The sequence below is a fragment of the Chionomys nivalis genome, chromosome 9 (genome assembly GCF_950005125.1).
Source record: "Chionomys nivalis chromosome 9, mChiNiv1.1, whole genome shotgun sequence".
NCBI lineage: Eukaryota > Metazoa > Chordata > Mammalia > Rodentia > Cricetidae > Chionomys > Chionomys nivalis.
The window spans coordinates 45,296,219-45,320,651 of record NC_080094.1 but is presented as its reverse complement, the minus strand read 5'-3'; the positions used below and the strand labels follow the sequence as shown (position 1 = coordinate 45,320,651).

General features: G+C 48.0%; 1 protein-coding gene and 1 pseudogene across 4 annotated transcripts in view; both read left to right on the top strand.

Annotated features, from left to right (window-relative positions):
• The window catches only part of Sirpa (signal regulatory protein alpha), a 36,435-nt gene extending 26,199 nt beyond the window's left edge, over positions 1–10,236 (top strand). For 3 of the 4 annotated variants that reach the window (XM_057780498.1, XM_057780497.1, XM_057780500.1), the window contains 3 exons: positions 875–899; positions 7,365–7,416; positions 9,222–10,236. In XM_057780498.1, the coding sequence (XP_057636481.1) occupies positions 875–899; positions 7,365–7,416; positions 9,222–9,479 (335 nt within the window). In that variant the 3' untranslated portion in view covers positions 9,480–10,236. The remainder of the gene's footprint in view (positions 1–874; positions 900–7,364; positions 7,417–9,221) is intronic. The other variant, XM_057780499.1, reaches the window with a different exon arrangement.
• Positions 10,237–21,457: 11,221 nt separating this feature from the next.
• On the top strand, positions 21,458–24,129 carry LOC130880981 (ADP-ribosylation factor-binding protein GGA2-like; annotated as a pseudogene).
• The last annotated feature ends 304 nt before the right edge of the window (positions 24,130–24,433 follow it).

The following is a 24,433-nucleotide window of genomic DNA, read 5'->3' as shown; positions in this document are numbered from 1 at the left end:
GCCAGCTCTGTGTTTCTGAAAAGATACCATTGCCCAGTTTAAAATGAAGACAGCCTCTGTCCTTAGACTCCAAAAGGTGGCTTTGTTCAGACCTTTGGTCCAGAGCTTCATTCAGCTGCAGCATGCTAGTTGCAGCCCCCCTCTGTCCCTGCTGGACTGCAGATTCAGGTCCTGGGATGCCCCAGCCTGCCCCGCCCAGCAGCCTGAGCTCATCATCCTTGGGTGGCCTGGGCAAACTGCGGTGCTGAGCCTGTCTCGGCACATATGTTACTTTTTAGTTATAATTTTATAACAAAATGAGAATCAAACTGTTGCAGATATAATCCCCCAGAGATAATCTCTGGGATGCCCTTCCTATACCATAGACCTAAAAACCGCTGACCCAGACAGCAGCTTTCTTGGAAAATGAGGATGGGTTAATAATAAATGCCATGGCTAGCCCTGTGAGCTAAAGATGCTCAGAGATGGGAAGTGACCCACCCAGGATCACACATCAGGTTAGTGGGGGAGCAGGCCCAGGGTCCACACCCACCCCCAACTCAAATTCCTGTTTGAATCTACTCTCCAACAGTGTGGGACCTAAGTGGGGTCTGCCAGAGTTATGTGCTTGAATGGAGAGGGGGCCCAGAGGAGAGTAGGAAGCCACCTGGGCCCTCGAGGGCTGACGGCTGTGCATGACTGTTGGCATCTGATAAAAGCAGAACGCAGTAGCCTAGCTTAGCCCTGGAAGGTGGCAGATGAGAGTAGACCACCTACTGGCTTGACATTAGGCCTTCCCCGAGCTAATTCTCCTCACATCCCTGAGGCAGATCCTGGTTCAAGGACTGTTACACAGTTTCTAGTTAAATAACCACTTTTCCCTTTTCTCTTTCAGCCAAGGGGTCAACTTCTTCCACAAGGTAAGCACTTCTGTGGGCCAGGATATTATTGTAGTCGCATTTTTTTTCTAACCTGTGTGTACACGTTTGTGTATGTGAGCGTGGACATGTGTGTGCTGTGGCATGTGTTTGAAGGTTGGCGAATACCTTGGTCCTTGCCTTCACTTTGTTTGAGGGGGCCTCTGGTTCCACTGAGTATGACAGGTTAGCTGGTGGATGAACTGGGGACTCTCCCATCTTTGTCAGCCGTCTCCCCTTAGACGTGCTGGGGTTACAGCCAGACTTAAGCTGCTTCCTCTGCTTTATGTGGGTCCTGGAGAGCTGAACTTGGTCTTCGTGTGCAGCAGGCACTTCCCCATGGAGCCATCTACTCAGACCGCCCCCCCTTTTTTTAGTTGTCTGACAAACCCCAAAACACTGTAAATCACTGACCCTTGCTCTTACCTGTCCATAGTGCTTTCTCTCTTGTACCCTGTTTGTCAGGACTATTTAATTTAAAGTATAATTATTTTAATTGATTAAGCTTTTTTATTATTGCCTTAAAGGAATAGGTTTCAGGGCACATTGGCATTGGTAGCTCGAGGCCTTTGGCTAATACCCTGTGACAGTGATGGGGCTGTCCTTCCTTCCTTCTGCTGTACTCATGAAGCCCTGTGCACTCCACGAGACTCTCCAGGCCTTAGTCATGGTTCCTTCCTTCCTTCTGTGAAGCATCTCACTAGGATGTGGCTTAAGGACCTGCTAGGGTGGTAGGGAAGTCTTTCTGAGGTCACAGCCTGCTCAGGAGCTCAGATGATGACATCACAGGACACCTTAGTGCAGAAGTTGTGTTCAAAGGTATTTGAGCTTGTTCAAGGGGGTTCCAGAGCTCTGTTCTAGGGGCTGGGGTACAACCCTGTCTCAGACTTGGGGAGGAAGTGTGTGTGGAAACAGCCATCCAGGGTATGATGGCTCCAACACAGCTAGGGTGGGTGGCCATATATGGCTTAGGTATAGGAAGCCACAGTCTCCGAAGAGACCTGTGAGCAGGGACCTAAAGTCAGGGGCTCTGGGGCAGGCTTAGCATGCCTGGACAAGAGAACAGGTAGAGCCAAGCCTGGAGTGGGGAGGCCCAGCTGACCGGGGCACAGGAAGGCGAGGGATGAGGAAATGCACAGCCAAGTGAGTGCCACCCCTTTTCTGGCTTGTAAGATGGGCCCTAGTGCTCCCCTAGAGTAGGACAGCACCCCACAGTCTGTTGTGTAAGTGTGCCAGGGTGTTGTGCAAAACCTTAAATGACTCCGTGTTGGTTTGGGTGAGCTTGAAGCATCACGTGAGCTGTGCCGGTCTCTCCTTCCTTCCCTCATCATTCCCTCTCTCTTTCCCCTCCTTCTGGAGCCCAGGATTGAACTGAGGGTGCAGAGGGGAAGCCAGTACTACAGAGCTTGACTGTGGAAGGACTCTGGGTGGTTCCATGGAGAGATGTGGTCTAACTTATGTCTTACAAGTATTGCCTAGGCGACCAGTGAGGTGGGAGCAAAGAGGCTAATAAGGAAATGACTATACTGGGCTAAGCAGATGCTGAAAGTTTGGGCCAGGTGCTGTGTGGGCTAGGATGTGGTCAGGTTCTGGTTATATTCTAAGGACAGAGCCAAGAGCACTTGCTGGTAAAGGGAATGTAGAGTCAAAGACAGCTCATGTTTGGGCAGTGAGGAGCCTGTCCTCGCTGGAGGACATCAGTCATTGCAATTGTGGCATCACGTAGCAGGAGCACCTCACCTACCTCCAGGGGCTCTGGGGAGCTTCATCCGCCTCTGTCTGCCCTGCCCACTGAGACAGTACACAGTGCTCTTGGGATAAGCCTTGCCTCTTGTTTGGTCTCCCCAGGCAGCCTCTGACCCTGTCCAACCCTCCAGCCTCCGCTCCTGAACATGCCATGGCTGTACCAACCCCCGCCACCCTCAGGAATCCCGTCCTCACACCCACACTCTGCCTGTCTTGTTCTTCCCCCTGTTACAGCCTTGTCCAAGGTCAAGGCTTGGCTCTCTTCTCCCCCTCCTCTGCCCAGACACCTTCAGTTGCCCTCTGTGGGCCTTCAAGGTTAAATCCAAAGGCCTATGGCCGGGCCCCTGTGCCTACACACTGTTAGTTCTGCACAACCTTGAAGTTTCCCACTGGGCTGGGCTGGGCCGGGGCTTCTTTTCTCTCCTGTCATCTATGGGGCCTTGGATTTCCTGCTAACCCAAACACACCTGCCTCTTCCACACAAGTACCTTCCAGGGGTTCTAAAGATATGGAGGCACTGTGGGTCTTGCAAATGATACCTCTGGAATTGTGCACCAAAGTAGCTAGTGTCGACATCTTTCTTTGATCTGGCCTCTCGTGGTCTTCCTCAGTGAGGCCAGTACTTCCTCGTGGGTCAGGAGGCTTTCTGTGAGCCTCTGGTGTCCTGCATGAACATTCTGGTATGTATGAAGTAGCTCTAGCCTGACGACATTTTCCTGACCTTATCTCTTGAACACAGGGACTATGTCCCTCCTGTTCACAGCCAGCAGTTCCTCCATCCCTTGGTGCCATCCCTGGGATGGGATAAGTTTTTCATAAAGGCTTGTTGATTGAAAGAATGGCTGAATAATTGTCATCCCCCGCCCCCCACACACACACATTCACACCCCTGCAGAGCCCGTGAGCTCCGAGCCCCTGAAACTCCTTCCCATGGGTTTTCCTCGTCTTTCTTTTCTTTTCCTATCCTTGTTGAAGGACAGTGGTTCCCAGACTCGAGTGTGGCCGAAGCCTCGAGGGCTGTGCAAACACAGACCAAAGCTGAGCCACCCTTTGGGGGCCCCTGTCTCAGGAGGTTATTATAGTCCTCCTTCTGTGGTTGAGGCAGCCAGGATCTGAGAACTGACGTAATGCCGGCTGCCCCGGGCCTGTGCAGGATTACTGGTACTGACACCTGCATGTCCCCATTGATGCTCTGCTGCCTCCCGTCCTCTGTTCCTTCCTCTAGTGAAGCAGGACATTTTCTGGCCTTTCATATCATTCCAGTGTGAGCCTACCCAGGGAGCGAAATCACTAGCTTCTTTCATGTCTCTAGACCAAAGTGATGGTGGGTAGCAAGCCTTAATGGCGGTTTCCCGGGCAGCAGTGGCTCTGGCCCAGCATGGCATCAAATACTTTCTGAAAGACACTGGTGCTGGTGTAGGAGACAGCCTAGCACCTCAGGGAGGGTGACGGGAATCCTGCATCTTTGAACTCAAAGGACCCTGCAGGATGCTGGCTGGCCACAGGCCCAGCTTTCTGACACCCAGGCAGAACACTCTTATCCCCGCCCACGTCGGAGCATTGTCTGCTCTTTGATTGGACCCCGGGGTTTGTTTGAATGACCACTGATGAAATGTGACACTTGCACTGCACTTATTCTCAGAATACCACAACTACCTCGACTGTTCATTTATTTGTTTGGATTGAGCTCAGTTTGGAGCCAGACTTGGGGAAATTCAGTGAGAAAACCATTCATTCAGCAAGTATTCATGGAGGAGTATGAACCCCGAGTAGCCCAGGACTAGGTGCTAGGGTTTCATTGCCCCTCGGGAGGCAGCTTACCGTGCCAACCAGAAGCTTAATAATCGACACGCAGCAAGAGCTAGGAAAGGTGGAAGGAGGCTCAGAGCAAAGGGGTGATCAGAGAGGACTTCCCTACGGAGGCAGCATTTAGTGAACGAGATGCTCTAGGGTGGGGCCGTAGACGAGGAGTAGCTAATGCCAAGGCCCTGAGGCAGGGGTGTGGATGAGGCTAGACTAGCTAGAGCACACGGACATAAGCCACAGCAGGGGTCAGGAACAGGCTGTGCACAGCCTCCCTGGCCAGGATACGGAGGTGGACTACACTGTATGGTAAGGGTCGGTACGGAAAGTAATTTCTTCCTCCTCCTCCCTCCTTCTCCTCCTTTTTGTTTTGTTTCGTGATGGGAGTCTCCATATATAACCCAGGCCAGCCTTGAACCTGAATCCCTGTCTCAGCCTCCTGAGTACTGGGATTATAGGGATGAACCAATATGCCTGACTTTCACTTACGCATTATACAAGCAAGAAATGGAGGCAGGGAAGCCTGGGGACCTGGGACCAGCAACATGAGATGACCAAGTAGCCGAATTTGACATCACTTTTGGAGATGGCCAATTCACCTTGTAATGAAAGAAAGGGGAAGAATCCAGGATGCGCCCCACTCTAATCTGAGCCCAGGAAGAGTAATGATGCGTCCATATTTTAAAACAGAGCAGAGACTTACAGTGTTGACTTCTGCTCTGAAAGACAGGGATGGTCTCCTGAGAACAGAGTTCGGAAGTTCTGTGAAGGTTCAGATAAGGCTGTTTAAAATAGGATTTCAGCCGGGCACAGTGGTACATGCTTTTAATCCCAGCACTTGGGAAGCAGAGGCGAGTGGATTTCTGTGAGTTCAAGGCTAGCTCAGGCTACACAGTGAGACCCTGTCTCCAAAGAAAAGTGTTAAAATAGGATTTCAAAGACCTGAAGAGAGAGTTGTCTGTGCAAAAGGCCTTGGGGCCGTTTGATAGGCGCTAGCTTCAAGGTTGGGTGCCTGTGCCTATGTGGTAAGGCAGCATAGCAAGGAGGAACAGAAAACAGAAATGAAGACATGAGGTTGTCAGAGAGAAGCAGCCCGGCTAACTCAGCACTGTTGGTGAAGCCTTCCAGGGAGGAAACACACAGCTAAGTCTTAATGGATATAAGTAAACCAAAAGAAAAAGTAGTTAGGAACCTATGCTGGCTAGATTTTTTTTTTTTTTTTTTTGTCAACTTGACACAAACTAAAAGTCACCTGAGAGGAAGGAACCACAATGAAGAAAATGCTTCCTTAAGATCGGGGAAGGCAAGCCTGTAAGGCATTTCTTTAATCAGTGATGGATGGGAGAGGGTCCAGCCCATTGGTGGTGGTCCTGGATTCTATGAGAAAGCAGGATAAGCAAGCCATGAGGAGCAAGCCAGGAAGCAGCACCCCTCCACGGGCTCTGCAGGATCCTGCCCTGCTTGGGTTCCTATCCTGACTTCCTTCAGCGAGAACGGTGATGAGGAAGCATACACCTAAGAGACCGTTTCCTCTCCAGCTTGCTTTGGTCATGGTGTTTCATCACAGCGATAGAACAGAGTCACCCAAGGCTGTTGCTGAAGCAGAAAATGCAAAGCAGCAGTAACCCCCGTGCAGAGTCAGTGTGCAGACATGGGACCGAGTAAGGGTGGTGAAGTGAGCAGACACAGCAGACCACGGCGGGGGTGGGGTGTCAGGGGACGCGGTGGTGATTGGCTATGAACCAGATAAGCAATGGGCACTGCAGAGGCTGGGAGCTCGTGACTGGGGAGAGAGTGGCATGACCTTCCTATTGGTTGTGTCCTGGAGCCCAGAGGACTATTTGGCCACCTGGGACACTTTAGGATCCAAGCACTCGTGACAGCACTATCAAAAACCCTGCTGCCAAGCCCCGTTGCTTGCTCATTCTGACATTATTCATGCTCACGTGCCCCAAGTCCCTGGCTTGGAAATTTATGTAACCCCTGCAGAACCAGTGGCTCCAGCTTGCCCTTCACCTTCGCCGTGACCTCCAGGGAGCCAGGCCTGGGCTCTGACTGCAGAATCAGGAGCATGCACAGTTGTTGTTGATGAAGCAAAGCATTTTGGTCTTCCTTCTTCCTTTTCTTTTAACAGCGCTGCATGGGTATATTTATAATATAGAACATTTGGGAGATACGGGAAACTAAAACAAAGGAAGATGCTCGGAGGACCACTGCTATTAGCATTTTCTTTCCAGTTTCCCACATATTTTTAGTGGGGGTACATCATAGAGATTTGACTTCTCACTCATTTTAGTGAAAGCATTTGTAACTTAAGGGGGAAAAAACCTCTCAGGACTGGAGACATGACTCACATATGCCGCTTAATTAGCATGAGCGGGGTGGTGGGTCCTTTCCCCAGCCCCACGAAAGCACCACTTCTCTCACCTACCTTTTGAACACAAAATGGTTTGTTTTATGCTAATTCCCCCCCAAACCACTGCCCATTGGCAAAGTACCAGGCTGTGAATTTATTTCCACACCTTGTCCAGGGCACATGCCTTTGTATGTTAAATCCCCCAGAAAGGCACAAGCATGGGTCAAAAGGTGGGATCATTATCCATGCTCATGATTTGCCCCCTACTTCTCAGAGGGTAGCCCTGGCTTTCTCCCGGCCACCCCCGGCAGTACGCGGAAGTGCCTCTCCATCCCCAACTCCCTTGCTGTTCACCTTTCCAGCATCATTTTTAAAGATCCTCCCAACAGAGCGTGCCATTGTTTAGAATTCCCTCAGTGAGACTGGCTCCTGGGTCCAGACATTTGATAAGCTGTTATGGTCCCTCCCCCACCCATGTAGGAAGTAGGGCCTGAATGTTATTCTGATTGATTTGCATAAGCTCTTGAGATAGATATTTTTATCTGTGTCTCTTTCCGTTTTAGGTTGCACGAGCCCGAGAAGAATGCCAGGGAAATAACCCAGGTACAGTCTTTGGTGAGCTGCCCTTCCTGGGAAACTTGGGGTGTGATTTCCTTGCTTCAGCCGGAGTTGCAGATCTAGTTCTAAATTAAGACTCCGAGGGTAGGGAGGATCTGTGCACTTCCTGAGTCACCCACGAGTCCTCTGCACCCTTCTCTCTGCTCCAGCCACAGTCTGGGGACGGCTTGCTTCTCTGTTAGCCACGGCACAATTTCCAAAGAGCAAAGTGTCCCGAGTGAATGATGCCCTGGAGTCAGACTGCAGCTTCCTTTGTATTGCTCATCCCTGCAACTCACTGCCACCTCCTTGTAGGCTGATTCTTCCTGCCAGCCACGGCCTCTTTCGCCTCTGTGGAGGAGGAGAAGCCCCATGTCATTGACTACCTGGGCTCCAAGGGCACCTTCCTTGACCTGGTGGCTTCTCCCCCCCCCCCCACTGATAAGGAGATTTTATAGGTAGCACTGTTAGTGTATATCCCAGACCCCTGAGCCCCACTGTCTGTGTCCCAACATGCCAGCTCTGGTCACACTGGGGCCCTCCGAGCCTGGTAAAGAGACAAGCCCTATTCTGGACCCGGAACGAAAGCGCCAGCTTTCCTGCTGTTCCCAAGGCAGCTGATACCACTTTAGACAGAATCTGCTGACAGAGCCAGGCTGGATGGGATGGTGTTCGGAGACAGGACGCCATGGTTGGCTGTCCTAGCCCCTACCAGCCCTAGGCATGCGCTGAGTGGTTATCAGCAAATGTAGAACAATTCTAATTGTGGCAGCGAGAACCCTTTCCCACTGTTATTTTGTCTTCACACTTCCTTCTGGAATCTTCTGGGTAAAAGATGATGGTGAGAATTGGTTCCTGAAGCCTGTAGAAAGCCGCATCCCAAGACTTACTGAGTATGCAGCTAAGTGCCCGGTCCTGGAGCAAGGTGGCCAGTTTTCTCCCTTGCAGCCAGCAGACTTTAGGCTCTCAGCACCAACCACCATACCTTGCCAGGGAGGGACACCAGTTCAGTCAACATGATTTCCCAGAGAGCAGTGAGTCCCTACGGGGCTCAGGGTACCACCCCTTTAGGATCCAACGGGCTTGCTTTCTTTTTTTTAACTGAGTGGCTTAGCCCAAATTATTGAATTTTCATCTACTCCCTAGGTCACATTCTTCCCGGGCAGAGTTGTAGTCAAGCCCAAGTGAAATGACCCTGCTGTATAGTTCATCTAGCCACCCATCCTCCATGTTTATCTTACCGTCCATCCATCCTGTCACTGCGGCTTGGGCTTCTGTTGCTGCCCTTGTCTGCAGTTTAACAGATACCCAGTAAAAAGTCGTGGAATGGATATGGAAGACAGTTTCCCGGTCTCCTGGGAGGTCACATTTACTAAGGTTGCAAAACATCGTCTTCGGTGGTAGATGCGATGATAGGAAGATGTGAACTGAAGAGCTCAGAGGGGCTCTGGGCCCAGCCAGAGGAGGTGTTGAGAGCAGGCTAGAGCAGAATTATCCGTGGTGCCCTGGGCCTTCTATAAGGAGAAGTGGGTACTCCAGGCCAAGGAAAATGGGAGATGAGAGCTCCAGGTGGTTCCACCTAGACAAAGGAGGTGACATGAAGCAGGGATATGAGACAAATCACTGTAGTGTTTCAGAAGACCCTTCAGGCTCCATGGGGAAGAAGGTGGATTGGGAGGAGAAAGACTGGAAATAAAATCGTATTGGCAGGAGATGGGCCTGAATTAAGACTGAGTCCGTTGGCAAAGTAGCAGGCAGACTTTAGCCAATTGATGGTTGAGCAGGCTAGGGCTCCAGAATGACTTTCTCTCTATGTCTTCTAGATCCAGGACACAAATGACATCAATGACATCACATACGCAGACCTAAATCTGCCCAAAGAGAAGAAGCCTGCCCCCCGGGTCCCTGAGCCCAACAACCACACAGAATATGCGAGCATTGAGACAGGCAAAGTGCCTAGGCCAGAGGATACCCTCACCTATGCCGACCTGGACATGGTTCACCTTAACCGGGCACAGCCAGGCCACAAGCCTGAGCCATCTTTCTCAGAGTATGCCAGTGTCCAGGTCCAGAGGAAGTGAATGGGACTGTGGTCGGCTCTAGGGCCCATAGCCACAAGTTTTCTTGTCCCACATGGAGTGGCCATGATGAGGACAGCCCTAGAAGGCCAGATGGCACGGGTCCTAGGACCAGGAGTAAGGGTGGCCTTTGTCTTCCCTCCTTGGCTCTCCAACACTTCCAGGGCAGCCATGTCCCTTCTTCTGGAGGCCGGTGTTGCAGAACCAGAGGGGGGAACTGGAGAAAGCTGCCTGGAACCCAAGAAGTGTGCCTCGGCTTTCCACACACGGGTCTGGATTCTGGTCTTGGCAACTCTGGGTTGCTTTCTTGATGATCCAGAGCCTGGTCTCCTATGTGGAGAAGAGCCCCCCACCTCCACCCAACTTGGGCTTTGTGGGGGCAAGAACCCCTTTAGATCAAACTGCCCCATCCGCGGAAGAACTACACCAGGAGACAGCAAGTTTCCAGCCAACAGTGCTGGCCTCCCACCCGCCAGGCTGACTAGCCCTGGGGGAGAAGGAATCCTCTCTCCTAGACCAGCAGACTCCCTGGGCATGCTCAGTGTGGCCCCACCTCCTTTCCAGTCCCAGCTTGCTTCCTCCAGCTAGTACTAACTCAGCTGCATCACTCTGTGGACTCCTGTAAATTATTGAGAAATGTGAACTGTGCAGTCTTGAAGCTAAGGTGTTAGGAAATTTGATTTGTGCTGTTTGGTTGTTGTTAGGTCTATTTTTTTTTCTTTTCTTTTTTTTTCTTAAAACAACAGCAGCAGCATCTTGACTCTTCGTCATGTGTTGAATGATTGGGTCTTGTGAAGTCTGAGGTCTAACAGTTTCTTGCTCTGGAAGGATTTTCTTACAGCAGAAACCGATTTTTTTCCAATTCCCAGAACTCTGAGGACCAAAAGGGATCTCTCAGCTGCTACTTTGAGGCACTCAGCCTCACTGGGATGAACTGGGCCCTGTTCTTACACAGCCACAGGGCTGGCTGACCCTTTGCCTCCGTGGCTGCTGTGGTAAGTGCAGCCTTGTCTGACCAGATGCCGACCTAATGTTGACCATTCCATTTTGAGGGGAGAAGGTCAGTGACAGCCTCCTTCACTCGCAAGCACCTCAGAGGCACGCAGAGGGAAGGGACGCCCAGTCAGCAGCTGGCGTTCCTGCGCTCTGACTTAAACAAGGCAGGAGGAGTCCATTATTACCGTCAAACCTCAGCAGGATCCCGCTGGGACAGACCCTGGTCGTACCTGTGATGACACAGCTGTAAGCCAGGGCAGACCCCTCTGTCACTGGCTAGGGAATCTTGGCAGAGGCTCTGTCTGACCCACACCCTTCAGACTGGATGCCGGGGCCTGGCTGGGCCCATGGCCAAGCAGATGCTACAACCCTGGCTATCTGGTCTTAACATGTAGCTCAGCAAGTTGAGGCGCTAAATAATGTCCCTGATTCCTGGGTATCCCTGGCTCAGGCTATTCAAGTATGAAGCTGAGGCAACCTGCTTGTTTCTATAGGCGCAAGGGAGGGGGTTACCAGGAACTCAGCAAGAACCCAGCTCTCTGGGCTTGGTGACCTGATACTTCCAATGGTGGCATCCAAGAGTTAGCTGAGCCAGTAGGCTGTGTGGACAGCACTGGGCCAGCAAACCAGAACTTGTCTTTCGTATCTGGGACCTATGGTGGCCCTGGCATCTTCTTGGACTGTCTTCTATTTCCAAAGGGTTGATTTGTAAGCCTCCACCCACTTCTCCTCTGCCTAGAGTCGGCACACGCACACGTGAGTACTCACACACAGGTGCAAAGCCCAGTTCAAAGAATAGCCTCTGGCTGACATCCTAATTTTGTCTTAGGTTTTTTTTTTTTTTTTGAGGGAGAAAGGGAACGAGGCAGGGAAAGTCTATAGCTATAGCTTTAGCCAGGCAGCCTGGAGGGCCCCCACACTTACATATGGAACTCTGGTACAAGGAAGAAGGGGGGAAGCGCCCTGTGAGAGGAGTGGAATCCGGTTTATCTGTAGACCAGATGAGAAGAAAACAGGCCCCATTTTGTACATAGTTGCAACTTAAAATTTTTGGCTTGCAAAATATTTTTGTAATAAAGATTTCTGGGTAACAACAATGCTCTTGGGTGTTGCAATCCTTGCCTTTTGAGACCCTGTCCTCGGAGCCTGCCAGTTGCCTGTCCCCTGGAGCTGGGGATGAGGTTGGACTGCCAAGGAGGCTTCAGAACATTCCGTGTAACTCGGTCTCCTCCAGGCCACACAGATGTAAAGGTTCTGTCCCCTCGGCACGGAGGGAGTCATGGCAGTATTGGTTGTGCTGAAAACCCAGACACAGAGTTTTATCCTTTCTCCACTACTTCAGTTTTGTGGGGATTTGTACACTTTACTCACCCACCCGATAACCTCAGGGATGTTGGCTGTACAATGGGGTTTGATTGTGCCCCTCGCAGGGTTCTTTAGAGACTGAAGGAAGGAACCCCCTGTGCTCTTGGCAGGTCTGCGCTGAGTGTTGGGCTGGCCTTCTCTGCCTGCACAACCCTGCCTTAGGCTTTCTATTTCTGTGATAATGCATTATGATCCAAAGAGACTTGGGGGAAGAAAGAGCTTACACTTACACAACCCAGTCCATCATCAAAGGAAGTCAGGCCAGGAACTAATGCTGAGGCCATAGAGGAGTTCCCCCTGTGGCTTGGTCTCCTCTCAACTGGACTATGAGTTCCCCGCCCCAGAAATTCATATGCCGTCTTTAGTGCCCAGCCCCTAGCACAAGGGAGGCGTTGGCCTGCCTTGTGTGCCAGTCCGCTTTTTTATCACTGACAAGACATCTGAAAAGTAACTTAATGCTCCAGGTGCCAGAGATTTCTGTCTGCTTAGCTGGCCCCATTGCTGTGGGCCTGTGGCAAGACAGAACATTAGGGCAGTGGAGGAGGAACGTGTCAGCAGAGGTTCCTTACCTCGTGGCAGCCAGGAAGAAGGGTCTGAGGACAAGCAAAGACATGCCTCCAGGGGCATGCCTCCTCCACCCAGACCCCATCTCTTAGTGTCCACCACCTCCCAGTAATGATATCAAATTATGACTCGCAGTGGAAGAGCCTGTTCATTAAGCCATAGTTCTTGTGGTCCATCAACTGCCATTGGTTCCATCTATCAGCCAGAGACGAAGCCTTCAACACAAAAGCCTTTGGGGAGACAGAGCTAAGCCACACAGTGTGCCCAAGACTGTTGCGGTCACTCGCAGTCTTCACGGAATCTCGGAAGATGTGTGTTGTGATGCCCATTTCACAGAAAGGAAAATGTGGCTCAGAGAGGCAAAGGAACAAACTCCAGATCACTCATCGAGTTAATAACTACTTCTCAAGATCCTGCTGGGAACCAGGCCTTTCGCAAAATTCTGAGAATGCAGTGTTGACGAAAGTGGGCCACACCCAGATGAGCTCATGGGGCAGGAGGAAGTGAGAGCAGTGGGCAGCCCTCACAGCACAGCTGTGACTGCCCATGGCCCACATACAGAGTGAGAACATCAGCCAGGGAGCAAGAGTTCCCCTGCGGGAAGGTAGCCCGGCTGCCGCCAAGAGGAAATGGGGCCCACAGGCTTTTATAAAGGGAATGTGAGGGAAAAAAATGTCAAGTTAGAGATACAGCTGGTTTACAGTCCCCAAGGTGATTGCCAGACTTCGAGAGTTATCTTTCTTACTAAACAAGCTGTTTGTCCCTCACTCAGACAGAATCTACAGATGGGCATATATCATAACTTTATACAATCTGAGCTCTAATTAAACAGCAGAAGCAAGCTCAAGTGTCTTCCCTGTCGGGATTAACTAATCCTTCAGTAGTGTGTTTAAACGGTGCTCTACTGCAGTGAAGAGAAGAAACACCCCCTCTCTTTGCCTTACTTCTAAGTTTGGGATACTTTTTCTTATTAGATGAAAATACATGGGATTCGTTTGCTAAGCCTGCACGAGGCAAACCAGCTTCCCAGAGAGGAAATCCCCAAGCTGAGATCTAAATGTTGAGTAAGGATGAGTCGTGTTGTCCAGGGCAGCCAGATCCAGGCAGAGCCCAGCCTTCCCTGAGGGTGCTGGTCCAGCCTTCCCTGCGGGTGCTGGTTCCACCCTTCCCTGAGGGTACTGGTCCTTCCCTGCGGGTGCTCGTCCAGCCTTCCCTGAGGGTGCTGGTCCTTCCCTGCACCGGCTTTCATATTTCTCTCTCCATCACCCCTGCAATAGCAATCAGCCTCCTGACAGCTTTAAAAATGGACCCCAGGATCTTTGTACGGGCTTGCTCAGTCCAGAACACCCACTTTCTACTTGCCCTCCAATCTGGCAAGTGGACCTCGTTCATTTGTTAGACATGTCATAACTGCCCAGCAAGTCCTTGGAACCCTGTGAATGTCTGTAATTACACATGGATCCTATGTTGGTTGACAAGCTTCCCTCTTCTATAGTGCGCTGGGGCTGTCTGATTTAAGGAGGGTATTGGAATATGTTCCTTAATATAATTCCCATAACCAGCCCCCAGATAGTACCCAACAAATAATTGTTTGAGGGATGAGAGAATGGATAAAACAGTGGAAGGATGAAGGGTGCGTAGTGGATAGATTGCTAGATGTAAGGATGGATGGGTAAGTGGATGGATGGATGGATGGATGGATGGATGGATGGATGGATGGGTAGGAAGAGAGGAGGGAAGGGAAAAGGGAAGAGAAAGGATGTAGTTTGGAGCCTATTTGGCATCTTAGGAACACTAAGACACCCTAGCTTCCAGGTTAAGAACTAGATTGAAGCCCTAGTCCCTGGACCTTTCCCACTGAGCTCCTCTGTCATTTGTCATGGTCCTGGGTACATTTTCCCAGCTGGCAAGGAGCCAGTGACACTTGTTTAAGCCCTTGGTGCCTATTCTTGGGGAGCTGGGGCTATACATAGAAAACAGGATGGAAGAATACAACCATATTCAAATAAACTCAGGAAACATTTTAAAAGGCATAAGAGATAAATATTTGAATTTGTATTTTAAACATGATACTAAATAAAAGACATATTGTTGAGACTGGGAGACAGCCTGACAGTTTAGGGCATTTGTTCATGCAAAGGACCCAGGTTCAATTCCCAACCATCAGTAGCTTCAGTTCTAGGAGATTTGAAGCCCTGTTCTGACTTCCATGGGCACTAACCATGAATGTAGTGCACATACTCACATACAGACAAGGTAGTCATACACATAAAATAAATCATGGAGTTTAGAGAAATAAATGATTAAAATAAGACTTTTACTTTGCTAATACCATATACAAAAATCCAAATGGACAAAAACTTAGATATAAGAGCTGACACTATAAAACTCATCTAAGAAGACATAGGAAGAAGAGGCTTAATGACTCTGGATATAACAGTGACTTTTTGGGTATAATACCAAAACACCAGACCCCCCAAAAAAACAAACAAACAAACAAACAAAAAAACCCATAAGTTGAGCTACATCAAAATTAGTAACTTACTAGGCATTGTGGCACAAGCCTTAATCCTAACATTGGGAGGCGAAGGCAAGCAGATCTCTGCATTTGAGGCCATTGTGGTCTACATAGTGAGTTACAGGACAACCAGGACTAGATGGGAAGATCCTATGTCAAAATATTAAACACTTATGTTCTTCAAAGGACACTATTATCAGAATGAAAAGTCTACCTATTCACTATAAGAAAACAGTTATGGCCGGGCGGTGGTGGCGCACGCCTTTAATCCCAGCACTCGGGAGGTAGAGGCAGGCGGATCTCTGTGAGTTTGAGGCCAACCTGGTCTACAAGAACTAGTTCCAGGACAGGAACCAAAAGCTACGGAGAAACCCTGTCTCGAAAAATCCAAAACAAAACAAAACAAAAAAAGAAAACAGTTATGTATTGACTAAGATATTAATATATAGAATATATAAAGATCTCCTAAAACTCAGTAATAAAAATTTCCACATCTACCTCCATGGTCTAGCCCAAAAAGTCTCATTGACTTCCCTTTCCATGTCTCCTCCCAAACCTGCCAGATCTAGCCTGGGTCTCACATCTGATGCCCTGACCTAGTCTAACCATGCCTGCCTGCATTGCAGTCAAGCTAGGCTCCCACCAGGACCCTCCCTACCTGTAACACTCACAGATATCTAATGTATCTCTTACAACCATCAATAAGATGGTTGTAAGACACCCCTCTTCTTTCTCCAGGGTCTAGCCAGGTGAGTCTCCTTGCTCCCCCCCATTCATACCTTTACCACAACCACCTCTACCCCTGCCTGCTCTACAGATGATCTCTAGGCTTTGGACAAGACCTGCCCTACCTATTCCCCAACCCACAGGACCTACCCATGCAATACCCAATCTTGTATCCAGTCATATCTACTCCCAGAGTCTAGACTTAGAGCAGGAAGTGCATACTGCCCATTCCCTGTCTATGCACCTGACTTCATTCCGCCCAAGCCATTTCCAGCCTCTAGGCCCAATATCTCTATCCACTCATCATACTCTCTTCATTTCCAACCTGTTCTGTACAGACTAAGAAATCATCTTACCATATCTTACCTCAAAAATGCCAATAATACAAAAGAGCCAGCCAGTATCTTCTCTTCAAAACCTACTCATGCTGTAGAAACATCTGCCAATGAGAGTTTTCTAGATGAACCCAGGGCACAGAATTTAAAAGAAGAGTTGTAAATTTCATAAAGAATTCAAGGAGTTTAAACACACAAACATACACACAAACCAAACAAACAAACAAGCAAACCAGCCCAATGACATTAAGGAGAAAGAACTGAATGTGCCAAAACCTTTCATTCTGACAAATGGCCAGTTGTAGGTCTCTACACTAGTTCTCATCTACTTCAAGAGGAAGCTTTTCCAACAATGGCTGAAAAGGTACTTATCTTTGGGTATGGCAGAATAACCTTAGGAGTGATTTTATTGCTAGGTTTTAACATAACACCAGTATTTGGTTTTCCTGTAGGCCTGCAGCCTATCCAGTCTCAATGTCTTGGGCACCCAAGCAGTATCAGGCACAGGTTCCATCTCATGGAGTAGGACTTAAATCTAGTCAGAGAGTGGCTGGTTACTCCTACAATATTTGTGCCACTATCGTACTGGCATTGATCTGGAGTAGAGGAAAGCCATGATTACAATATATTATATGAAAAAAGTTTTCAATAAATAAAAAAGGAAATTAAGGAGGAAGAATTTAGTGGATATAAATATCTGAATGGTAGAAAAAAAATTAAAAACCAATAAGCATAAGGCAGTTGAAAATGATTATGATAACTGAGAATTTGATAGTGACATTGAAAAGGACAAGCTGAAATGAAGGTAAAATTGAAAAACCCAATGATTGAATTGGAAAACTCAAAGGAAAACTGCACAAGTAGAAAGAACCAAATGGGGCTGGGTGATGGGAGTGCACGCCTTTAATCCCACCACTCAGGAGGCAGAGGCAGGTGGATCTCTGAATTTGAGGCCAGCTTGGTCTACATAGCAAGTTCCAGGACAGTCAAGGCTATACAGAGAAACTCTATCAATAATAATTATAATAAAGATCTTTCCAGTTGCAGCACTCTGAGAAGCAGGCCCTGTGCCTCATCTGAACAGCACAATGGAGCTTACCCTGTTGACAGGGGCGTGGGTGAGAGATCTGGCCCTGCCTTTCATCTGTATATGGTGGCATGGGGAAGGATGCCCCCTCTTACCTCTTGTCTCTCATCACCTGGTGGCAGATGAGGAAGCTTACCCTCCTCCTTACCAGCTGTGACATTAGGGACAGTGGGCCCTGCACCTCACCTGGGCAACACAGTAGAACTGGCCCTGATGGTACAGGTATGGGCGAGCTGACCCTGAGGATGTGAAAGCAGGAGAACCAGTCTCACCCCTGCTTATCTCATTAAAAGGTGAACTAGCTGGAATAATGTTGGAAAGTTCACCCTGGTGGTGAGCATGGGGGAAAGCTGATGGGCTGATCAACCCTGCAAATACCCAGGCTGAGAACCAGGGTTATGAGTTGGCCCACACCAACATCCATCTGTGATCTGCTAGAGCAAGGGAAGGGGCATGTCCTGCAAATGCAAAGCTGCAGAGTCTCCACAACACAGGGAAACAACAGGAGATCCAAGAGGAGCCCCAGTCAGGGCCCATTATTCATGGTACAGCAGAAACCAGAGGCCTTTAGCCAGACCAATGACTCTTTGCAATAAACAGTTGCAAGTAAAGATCTATGGATAAAAGGGGTTACAGTGTGACTCAAAACACCTTTCATGATGAGATTTTTTTTCTTTCTCTTAAATTTTATTTTATTTTATGGAGAGGGCATGGGGGTTTGCAAGAGCAGAGGGTGGATATGAAGGGATGGGAGATGAATGGGATTGAGATGCATGATGTGAAAGACACACGGAATAAATAAAAAGAAAGTTAAAAGAAAGAGAATCAAACAGGAGGTAGACAGACAATCAGGACTCTAAGATAAGTCCAGGATCTAGACAAAGTAAGTGAGGAATATCAAAAAGGAACACACAGGAAATGAGAGACACCATGAAAAATATCAACTTTCAAATACTAGGTATAGATGAAAGAGAAGGATCCGAAGTCCATGGCATAGAGCAGATCTTCAACAAGATCATTGACAGACACTCCCCAGACTCAGGGAAGGGGAAGACACACCCACCATTGCAGATACAAGAAGCCCAAAGAACACAAATAGACAAGACCAGAAAAGAAAATCCTCACAGCAGATCACAGTTAAAACACTAAGTAGGAAACACACAAGTCACATGAAAAGTAAAACCTATAAGAACAACTTCTCAATAGAAACTTTGAAAGTCAAAGAGTCTAGAGCAATGACTTCCAAGTACTAAAATGCTATTATGGCTAAAATAGAGTAAAATATTAAGAAAAACTATCTGCCATAATTGAAGGAGAAAGAAAAAAATCTACAACATAAACAACCTAAAAAATTATAGCCAACAAACCAAACCTAAAGAAAACACAGGAAAATTTCCTTCAGGCTGAAAAGATGAATGAGCCCAGTAGGGAGAACATGGAAGGAAATATGAAGAAATAATTATTAAAACACAAGATGTCACTGAGAACACAACAGCGAAAGTCATCAACACAATGATCCTAACTAACACATACATTTCAATAATAACTTTAAATACCACTGGCCTGGATTCTCCAATCAAAAGGCCAAGACTGACTGAATGGATCAAGAAAGAAAAACTATCTATTGTCAAAAAGAAACACCTCTTTGTTTTAAAGTTAGCCACTGCCTTAGAGTAAAAGGATGGATCTTTGTGAGTTCAAGGCCAGCCTGGTCTACAGAGTGAGTTCCAGGACAGCCAGGATTGTTTCACAGAGAAACCCTGTCTCGAAGAAAGAAAGAAGAAAGAGAAAGAAAGAAAGAAAGAAAGAAAGAAAGAAAGAAAGAAAGAAAGAAAGAAAGAAAGAAAGAGAGAGAAGGAGGGAGAGAGAAGGAGGGAGGGAGGGAGGGAGGGAGGGAGGGAGGGAGGGAGGGAGGGAGGGAGGGAGGGAGGGAGGGAAAAACATCCATGCTCAGGGATTGATAGGAATAACATTATAAAAACGGGCAACTTAACAAAAGTTAGTTAAGAATTCAGTGAGATTCCAATCAAAATCCATAACTCATCCCTCACAGAACTATCCTCAAGTTTATTTGGAACCACAAAACACCGCAGATAACTAAAACTCTCCTGAGGACAGGAACAGAGCTGGAGGTGTTAGGATTCCAGACCTGAAGGTGCATTAAGGAGCCACAGTAAGAAAAGCAATACAGTAGTGGCGACAGGACAGCCGTGTAGACCAATGGGGCAGCCTCAAAGGACCAGACAGGAGTCCCTGTGACTTCAGCCACTTAATATTTTATCAGGATGACAAAAACACAAGCTGGTGAAAATAAACACCATCAACAAATGGTGCTGGGAAGACTGGATGTTCACAAACAGGAGAGTGAAATTAGACTCGTATCTATTACCCTGTATGAAAACCAACTCCAAATGGATCAAAGACCGAAACTTAAAACCTGAAACCCCGAAACTGCTAGAAGAAAACATAGATGGAGCCATACAGGATAAAGGTGTGGGAAAAGGATTTCTGAACAGGACTCCGTTTGCCCAAGGATTAAGGCTAACAATTTATAAGGGAGACTTCGTAAAACTAAAAAGCTTCCTCAAAGCTAAAGAAGCAAACAGCTGGGTGGAGAGGAAACCCACAGAATGAGAGAGAATCATTGCCAGCTGTACATCTGACAGAGGATTAATATCCAGAACATACAAAGAACTTAGAAAACTCCAAAGAATTAGAAAAAATATGACTCATTCAAAAAATGGGTATGAGATCTAAACAAGAGTTCTCAAAAAAAAATAGCTAAGGAATATTTCCAAAAATGTTCATCATTTCTAGCAATTAGGGCAATGCAAATCAAAACAAGTTTGAGATTTTATCTCAACCCAGTGAGAATGGCAAAGATCAACAAAACAACCAGCAAAAATCACTGGAAGCCGTGCGGGGGGAAAAGGGAGCGTGTGTTCACTGATGGTGGGGTTGCTAACTGGAACTGCCACTGTGGAGAGAAGTGGGAAGAATTCTCAGAGAGCTAAAAATAAGCCTGCCATATGACACAGCTATGCCCTCCTTGGCATACACCCAAAGTACTTCACACCCTATTGCACCCACACTTGCTCAGCTATGTCCACTGTTGCTCTGCTCACAACAGCTAAGAAATGGAGGCAAACAAAATGCCCCACAGCCTCCAGATTAATAAGGAAATGTGGTATGTAATTCCTGTGGAGTATTATTCAGCTGTAAAGAAAACTAAAACCATGAAATTGGCAGATAAATGGATGGATCTAAAAAAGGTCATATTGAGTGAAGTAACCCAGACCCATACAGACAAACATCACGTGTTCTCTCTCATTGGAGGCTCCTAGCTCCAAATCCTCAAGTACATATCTCAGAGTAACCACAGAAAGCAGGTAAATAAAAAGAGGCCATTCCTTTAGTAAAGGGGCCATTCCCGGAGTAAGGGGGTTGGGAAGCAATATAGAGGGAACTAGCAGGGCACAGGGATCGGTTCAGATTGATGAGGAAAGGGGGCTCTTTAGCGAGAGGGGAAGAGAGTAAATACAGCAGAAAGCAGGAGGAGGGTAAAGGGGAATAACAAGATACAGTGATCTGACAGTGGAAATGGGGAAAAGGTGGACCCTTTAGTGGGGGAGGAGGGTAAATTAACAATAAGGATGTCAGAAAAGATAATAAGAAATTGTATTATTAGCTATTTATCTCAACAAGACACTGTAGATGCATGATTCTATATATCAATATAAATAAATAATTCAAATAAGCTTTTCTGATCTGGCCTGGCAATGCTCCCTCCAAGAATCAAAGACATTGTCTAAGTAAATCCCCAGTAGCAGACAGAGAAGCCCTTATCCAGGTTCTCCAGAGGATTCCCAAAACATACAGCCTATTGCTGTTGCCCTTTCGTCCTCCAGAGGCAGAAGGTAAGCCCCTATTGCTGAAGCCATCGTGCACTTCAGAAACAGGATCTAGAGGCCTCTGAGCAGGAACTGGCCCAGATGCTCCCTCCCTGAAGACTAGTTTTCATGGTACAAGAAGACACCAGGCAAGCTTTCGAAGGAGAGAAGCAACCAACAGCCCTACCCAGCCATGACAGCTGTGAACCACAACAATAACCAGCATGGCAGAATAACCCTGGTGGTGCAATAGTGGCATGAATACCTTGGTGGTAACCAACAATCCTCTCAATGGACTTAAGATGTGTTCAGCAATAGCGAAACCATTCATGGTACTGGGAACCTAGCCAACTACTTAGGGTTAATGAAGTCATGGCTCTTGGAAGAGAGCCTACTTTTCTAAGTCAGCATAATCCACAAAGACAATCTAAACATTTGCCTTATAACCACAGATAAGTATAGTCCTCAGCCCTCTTCAAGGAAACTTATCTTTGCCGCAAATGGAGGATACAATAGACATCCACAACCATTCAAAATGTAACGTTGTGGAACCCAATCCCAACAGATACATCTACAAAACACTCCTGCATCTAAGGCTCGGTGAACATTACAGAAAGATGGTAAGAACCAGAGGATCAGGGAGTTTGCTGTGAGATTGTGTCTCCTAGGAATATCAGAAGTTATAATCATAAAAATCTCACCAATGTGACTGCCTAAACCCGAGCTGAACAAGAATGACACCAACAGGCACGCCAAAGTGGATGAGGGAAGGCCCTGGGGCCTCAACCTTACACTAAGAACTGCACGTTATTAAACAAGAACAGAAATAGTCTTCCTCAGGAAAGAGCACTTCTAGTTCTAAATAGCCCTAAGAACATCCATACAAGCAGCACTGCACAGACTACACAGGTTATGTTTAGAGATGTATCTGTGCATACATACAGACTACACAGGTTATGTTTAGGAATGTATCTGTGCATACATACAGACTACACAAGTTATGTTTAGGAATGTATCTGTCTGTGTATACATACACAAATATACATACAACAATTAACGGAAAAAAAGAGGCCATGATTTTGAAGAGGAGTGGGGAGGGATCTCTAGGAGGGTTTAGAGGGAAGAGAGAAGTGGATATAATTTTGCTAAAATCTCAAAAATAAAAGAAAGAACTCAATAATAATAAAATTGCCCTGTTGTCTTGGCAGCTGGAGAGAAGGCTAAGCAGTGGCAGAGTCTGCAGCTTTGGTGCAGGGTGGCTGTGGACTGCGGCCTCAACACTGGGCTGGGCCAACGGCATAGATAGTGGTGGCAGTGGAGATCAGCGCCCTGGAGCAGACCGATTCAGCTGAGGGAGCTCCTGGACCTCTCCTCGGTGCTGGAGCTGTGACTCAACACAGCCACAGACCCACACGCAGTGAAGCAGGAGTGTTCAGCTATCCAGAATTTTCGTGAGTGTTTTAACAATAACTCCAGTGGCCTGACACACCCTGGCTACTGGTCCAAAGATCCAGTCTCCACAAGAGAAGGAAGCCCCTTACTCCCAGACCATGCTGGAAATGTGCAGGCACCGCTTCCGGAGTGGGTGAAGCGGAGGGGAAAGATCCACATTGAGGTGGCCAAGTCCCACTTCCTGAACAAGCTGATCAAAGTATTATCCCCAAAGTACCTAGGGGCATGGGTAATGGAGAAGGTTAAAGGAAGAGTTACTGGATTCCTCTTCAGCTGGATGGTCTAGTTTCCAGAAGACGTCAAGATCCGAGATGCTCATCAAACGCTGAAGAAGCAAGGACTAACACAGCAAGATCCTAAGCCACCGATGGATAAAATCTTGCCCCCACCTTCTTCCTGGCCAAAGAGCTCCATCTTTGATGCTGACGAGGAAATGGCAAAGCCTCTGCCAAGACTTCTCAAGAGCAAACACCCTGAGGACTTTCCGACTGCAAACCGGCTGATGGAGAATTTGTTCAAGGAGGAACAAGGAAAGTCTGAGAGAGTTTTCAAGTGAGTCAGTGTGGTGGAGGAAGTACAGGACCACAGGAAGATGCTGTGGGAGATGCTGAGTTTGTACTACAGACCAGGCCCAGCCCTGCCTGACCACGAGGCAGGTGGCATGCAAGTTGTTTATGAAAGATGCAAGAAGCTGCGGCGGACCCTGTTCTAGCTAGCAAGTGACACGGCCGATGGTAAGTATGCACTGGTGGAGATTCTTCAAGCAAATGGCCTGCTCATCCAGGGGCTTCTGGCTGTACAAACAGGAGGCAGAGGGATGAGTCAATGTGGTTGAAGGGTGAGTCAACACAGTGACCCACTGCGGAGGGAGACATTCCTGTCCCCAGAGTCTCTCTGAATCAAAGAGCCTACAGGAAGAGCTGCCCCCTCATTGACCTGGAAGCTCCAGTTTTGCTTCATCAGGACCCGGCACCCATAGAGATCAGTGATACAATGGTACCACTGGGAACAAGGTTGTGATTCCAAGTTGCTGTAAAGACAAGCAGGTGGCTGCCCTCACACTCCTGGGTTTGGAGTCCAGAGCCTTTCTGCCTGCAGGAGCTTGCTGGATCTCCTCTCGCCAGAGCCATCTCCAGGACCACTGAATTATGTTCTGCAAAAAGAGCATCCCCAAAGAAGTGCCACCAGATCCTCTCCAGGTTGGCCCTGGGAGGCTGGACCATTGGCTTCTTCCCCAGCCTCACAGAATACACCTCTGGCTCAAGTGTACGTCCCACTGGAGTCTGTGAAACCCAGCAGCCTGCCATCCAGCATCGTGTGTGACCGGAATGGCTTCAGAATTCTGCTGCACTTCCCCCAGACTGGGGCCCCTGGCCACCCAGATGTGCAAGTGCTGCTGTTGACCATGATGAGCACTACCACCCAGCCTGTCTGGGACAACATGATTCAGTTGACTGTCACCACGTCAATGCGAGTGAAGCTGCAGCCAGCAGCCAGCTCCAAGCTCCCTGCATTTAGTCCTTTGATGCCTCCAGTTAAGGTATCTCAGATGCTGCTGTTTGACAACCCACACCAAGAACTTATCCGGTTGCAGTATAAGCTGACTTTCAACCAGGGTGGGCAGCCATTGAAAGCAGGGGAAGTGAAAGACTTTCTAGCCTGGCTGGCTATCTTGAGCACTGCCAAGACTTCTCAACCAAGACTCTTCAGGCAAACTTAGGCCAGCGTTCCTTTCACTGACTGGTAGGACTCGTAACATAGTTCAGACTGCCAAATGTTCTTTCCTGACGTCACGCCCTGATTGCTGATCTATGTCTGTAGATCACTGGGATATGGGCAGTGTGGGGGATGCTGACAGCTTTTGAGATCATCTCTGCTGCACTCATATCTGCTTCTGAATGTTGGTTTTTACTGTTGTCCCTGCCTGAGATTGGAGTTTTATAAGCCAAAAATTTTCCCATGTATTGCTATCTTTTCTTTTGTCCACTCTGTGCCTTGTCAGCCTTGGAAAGTCTTAGTTGCTC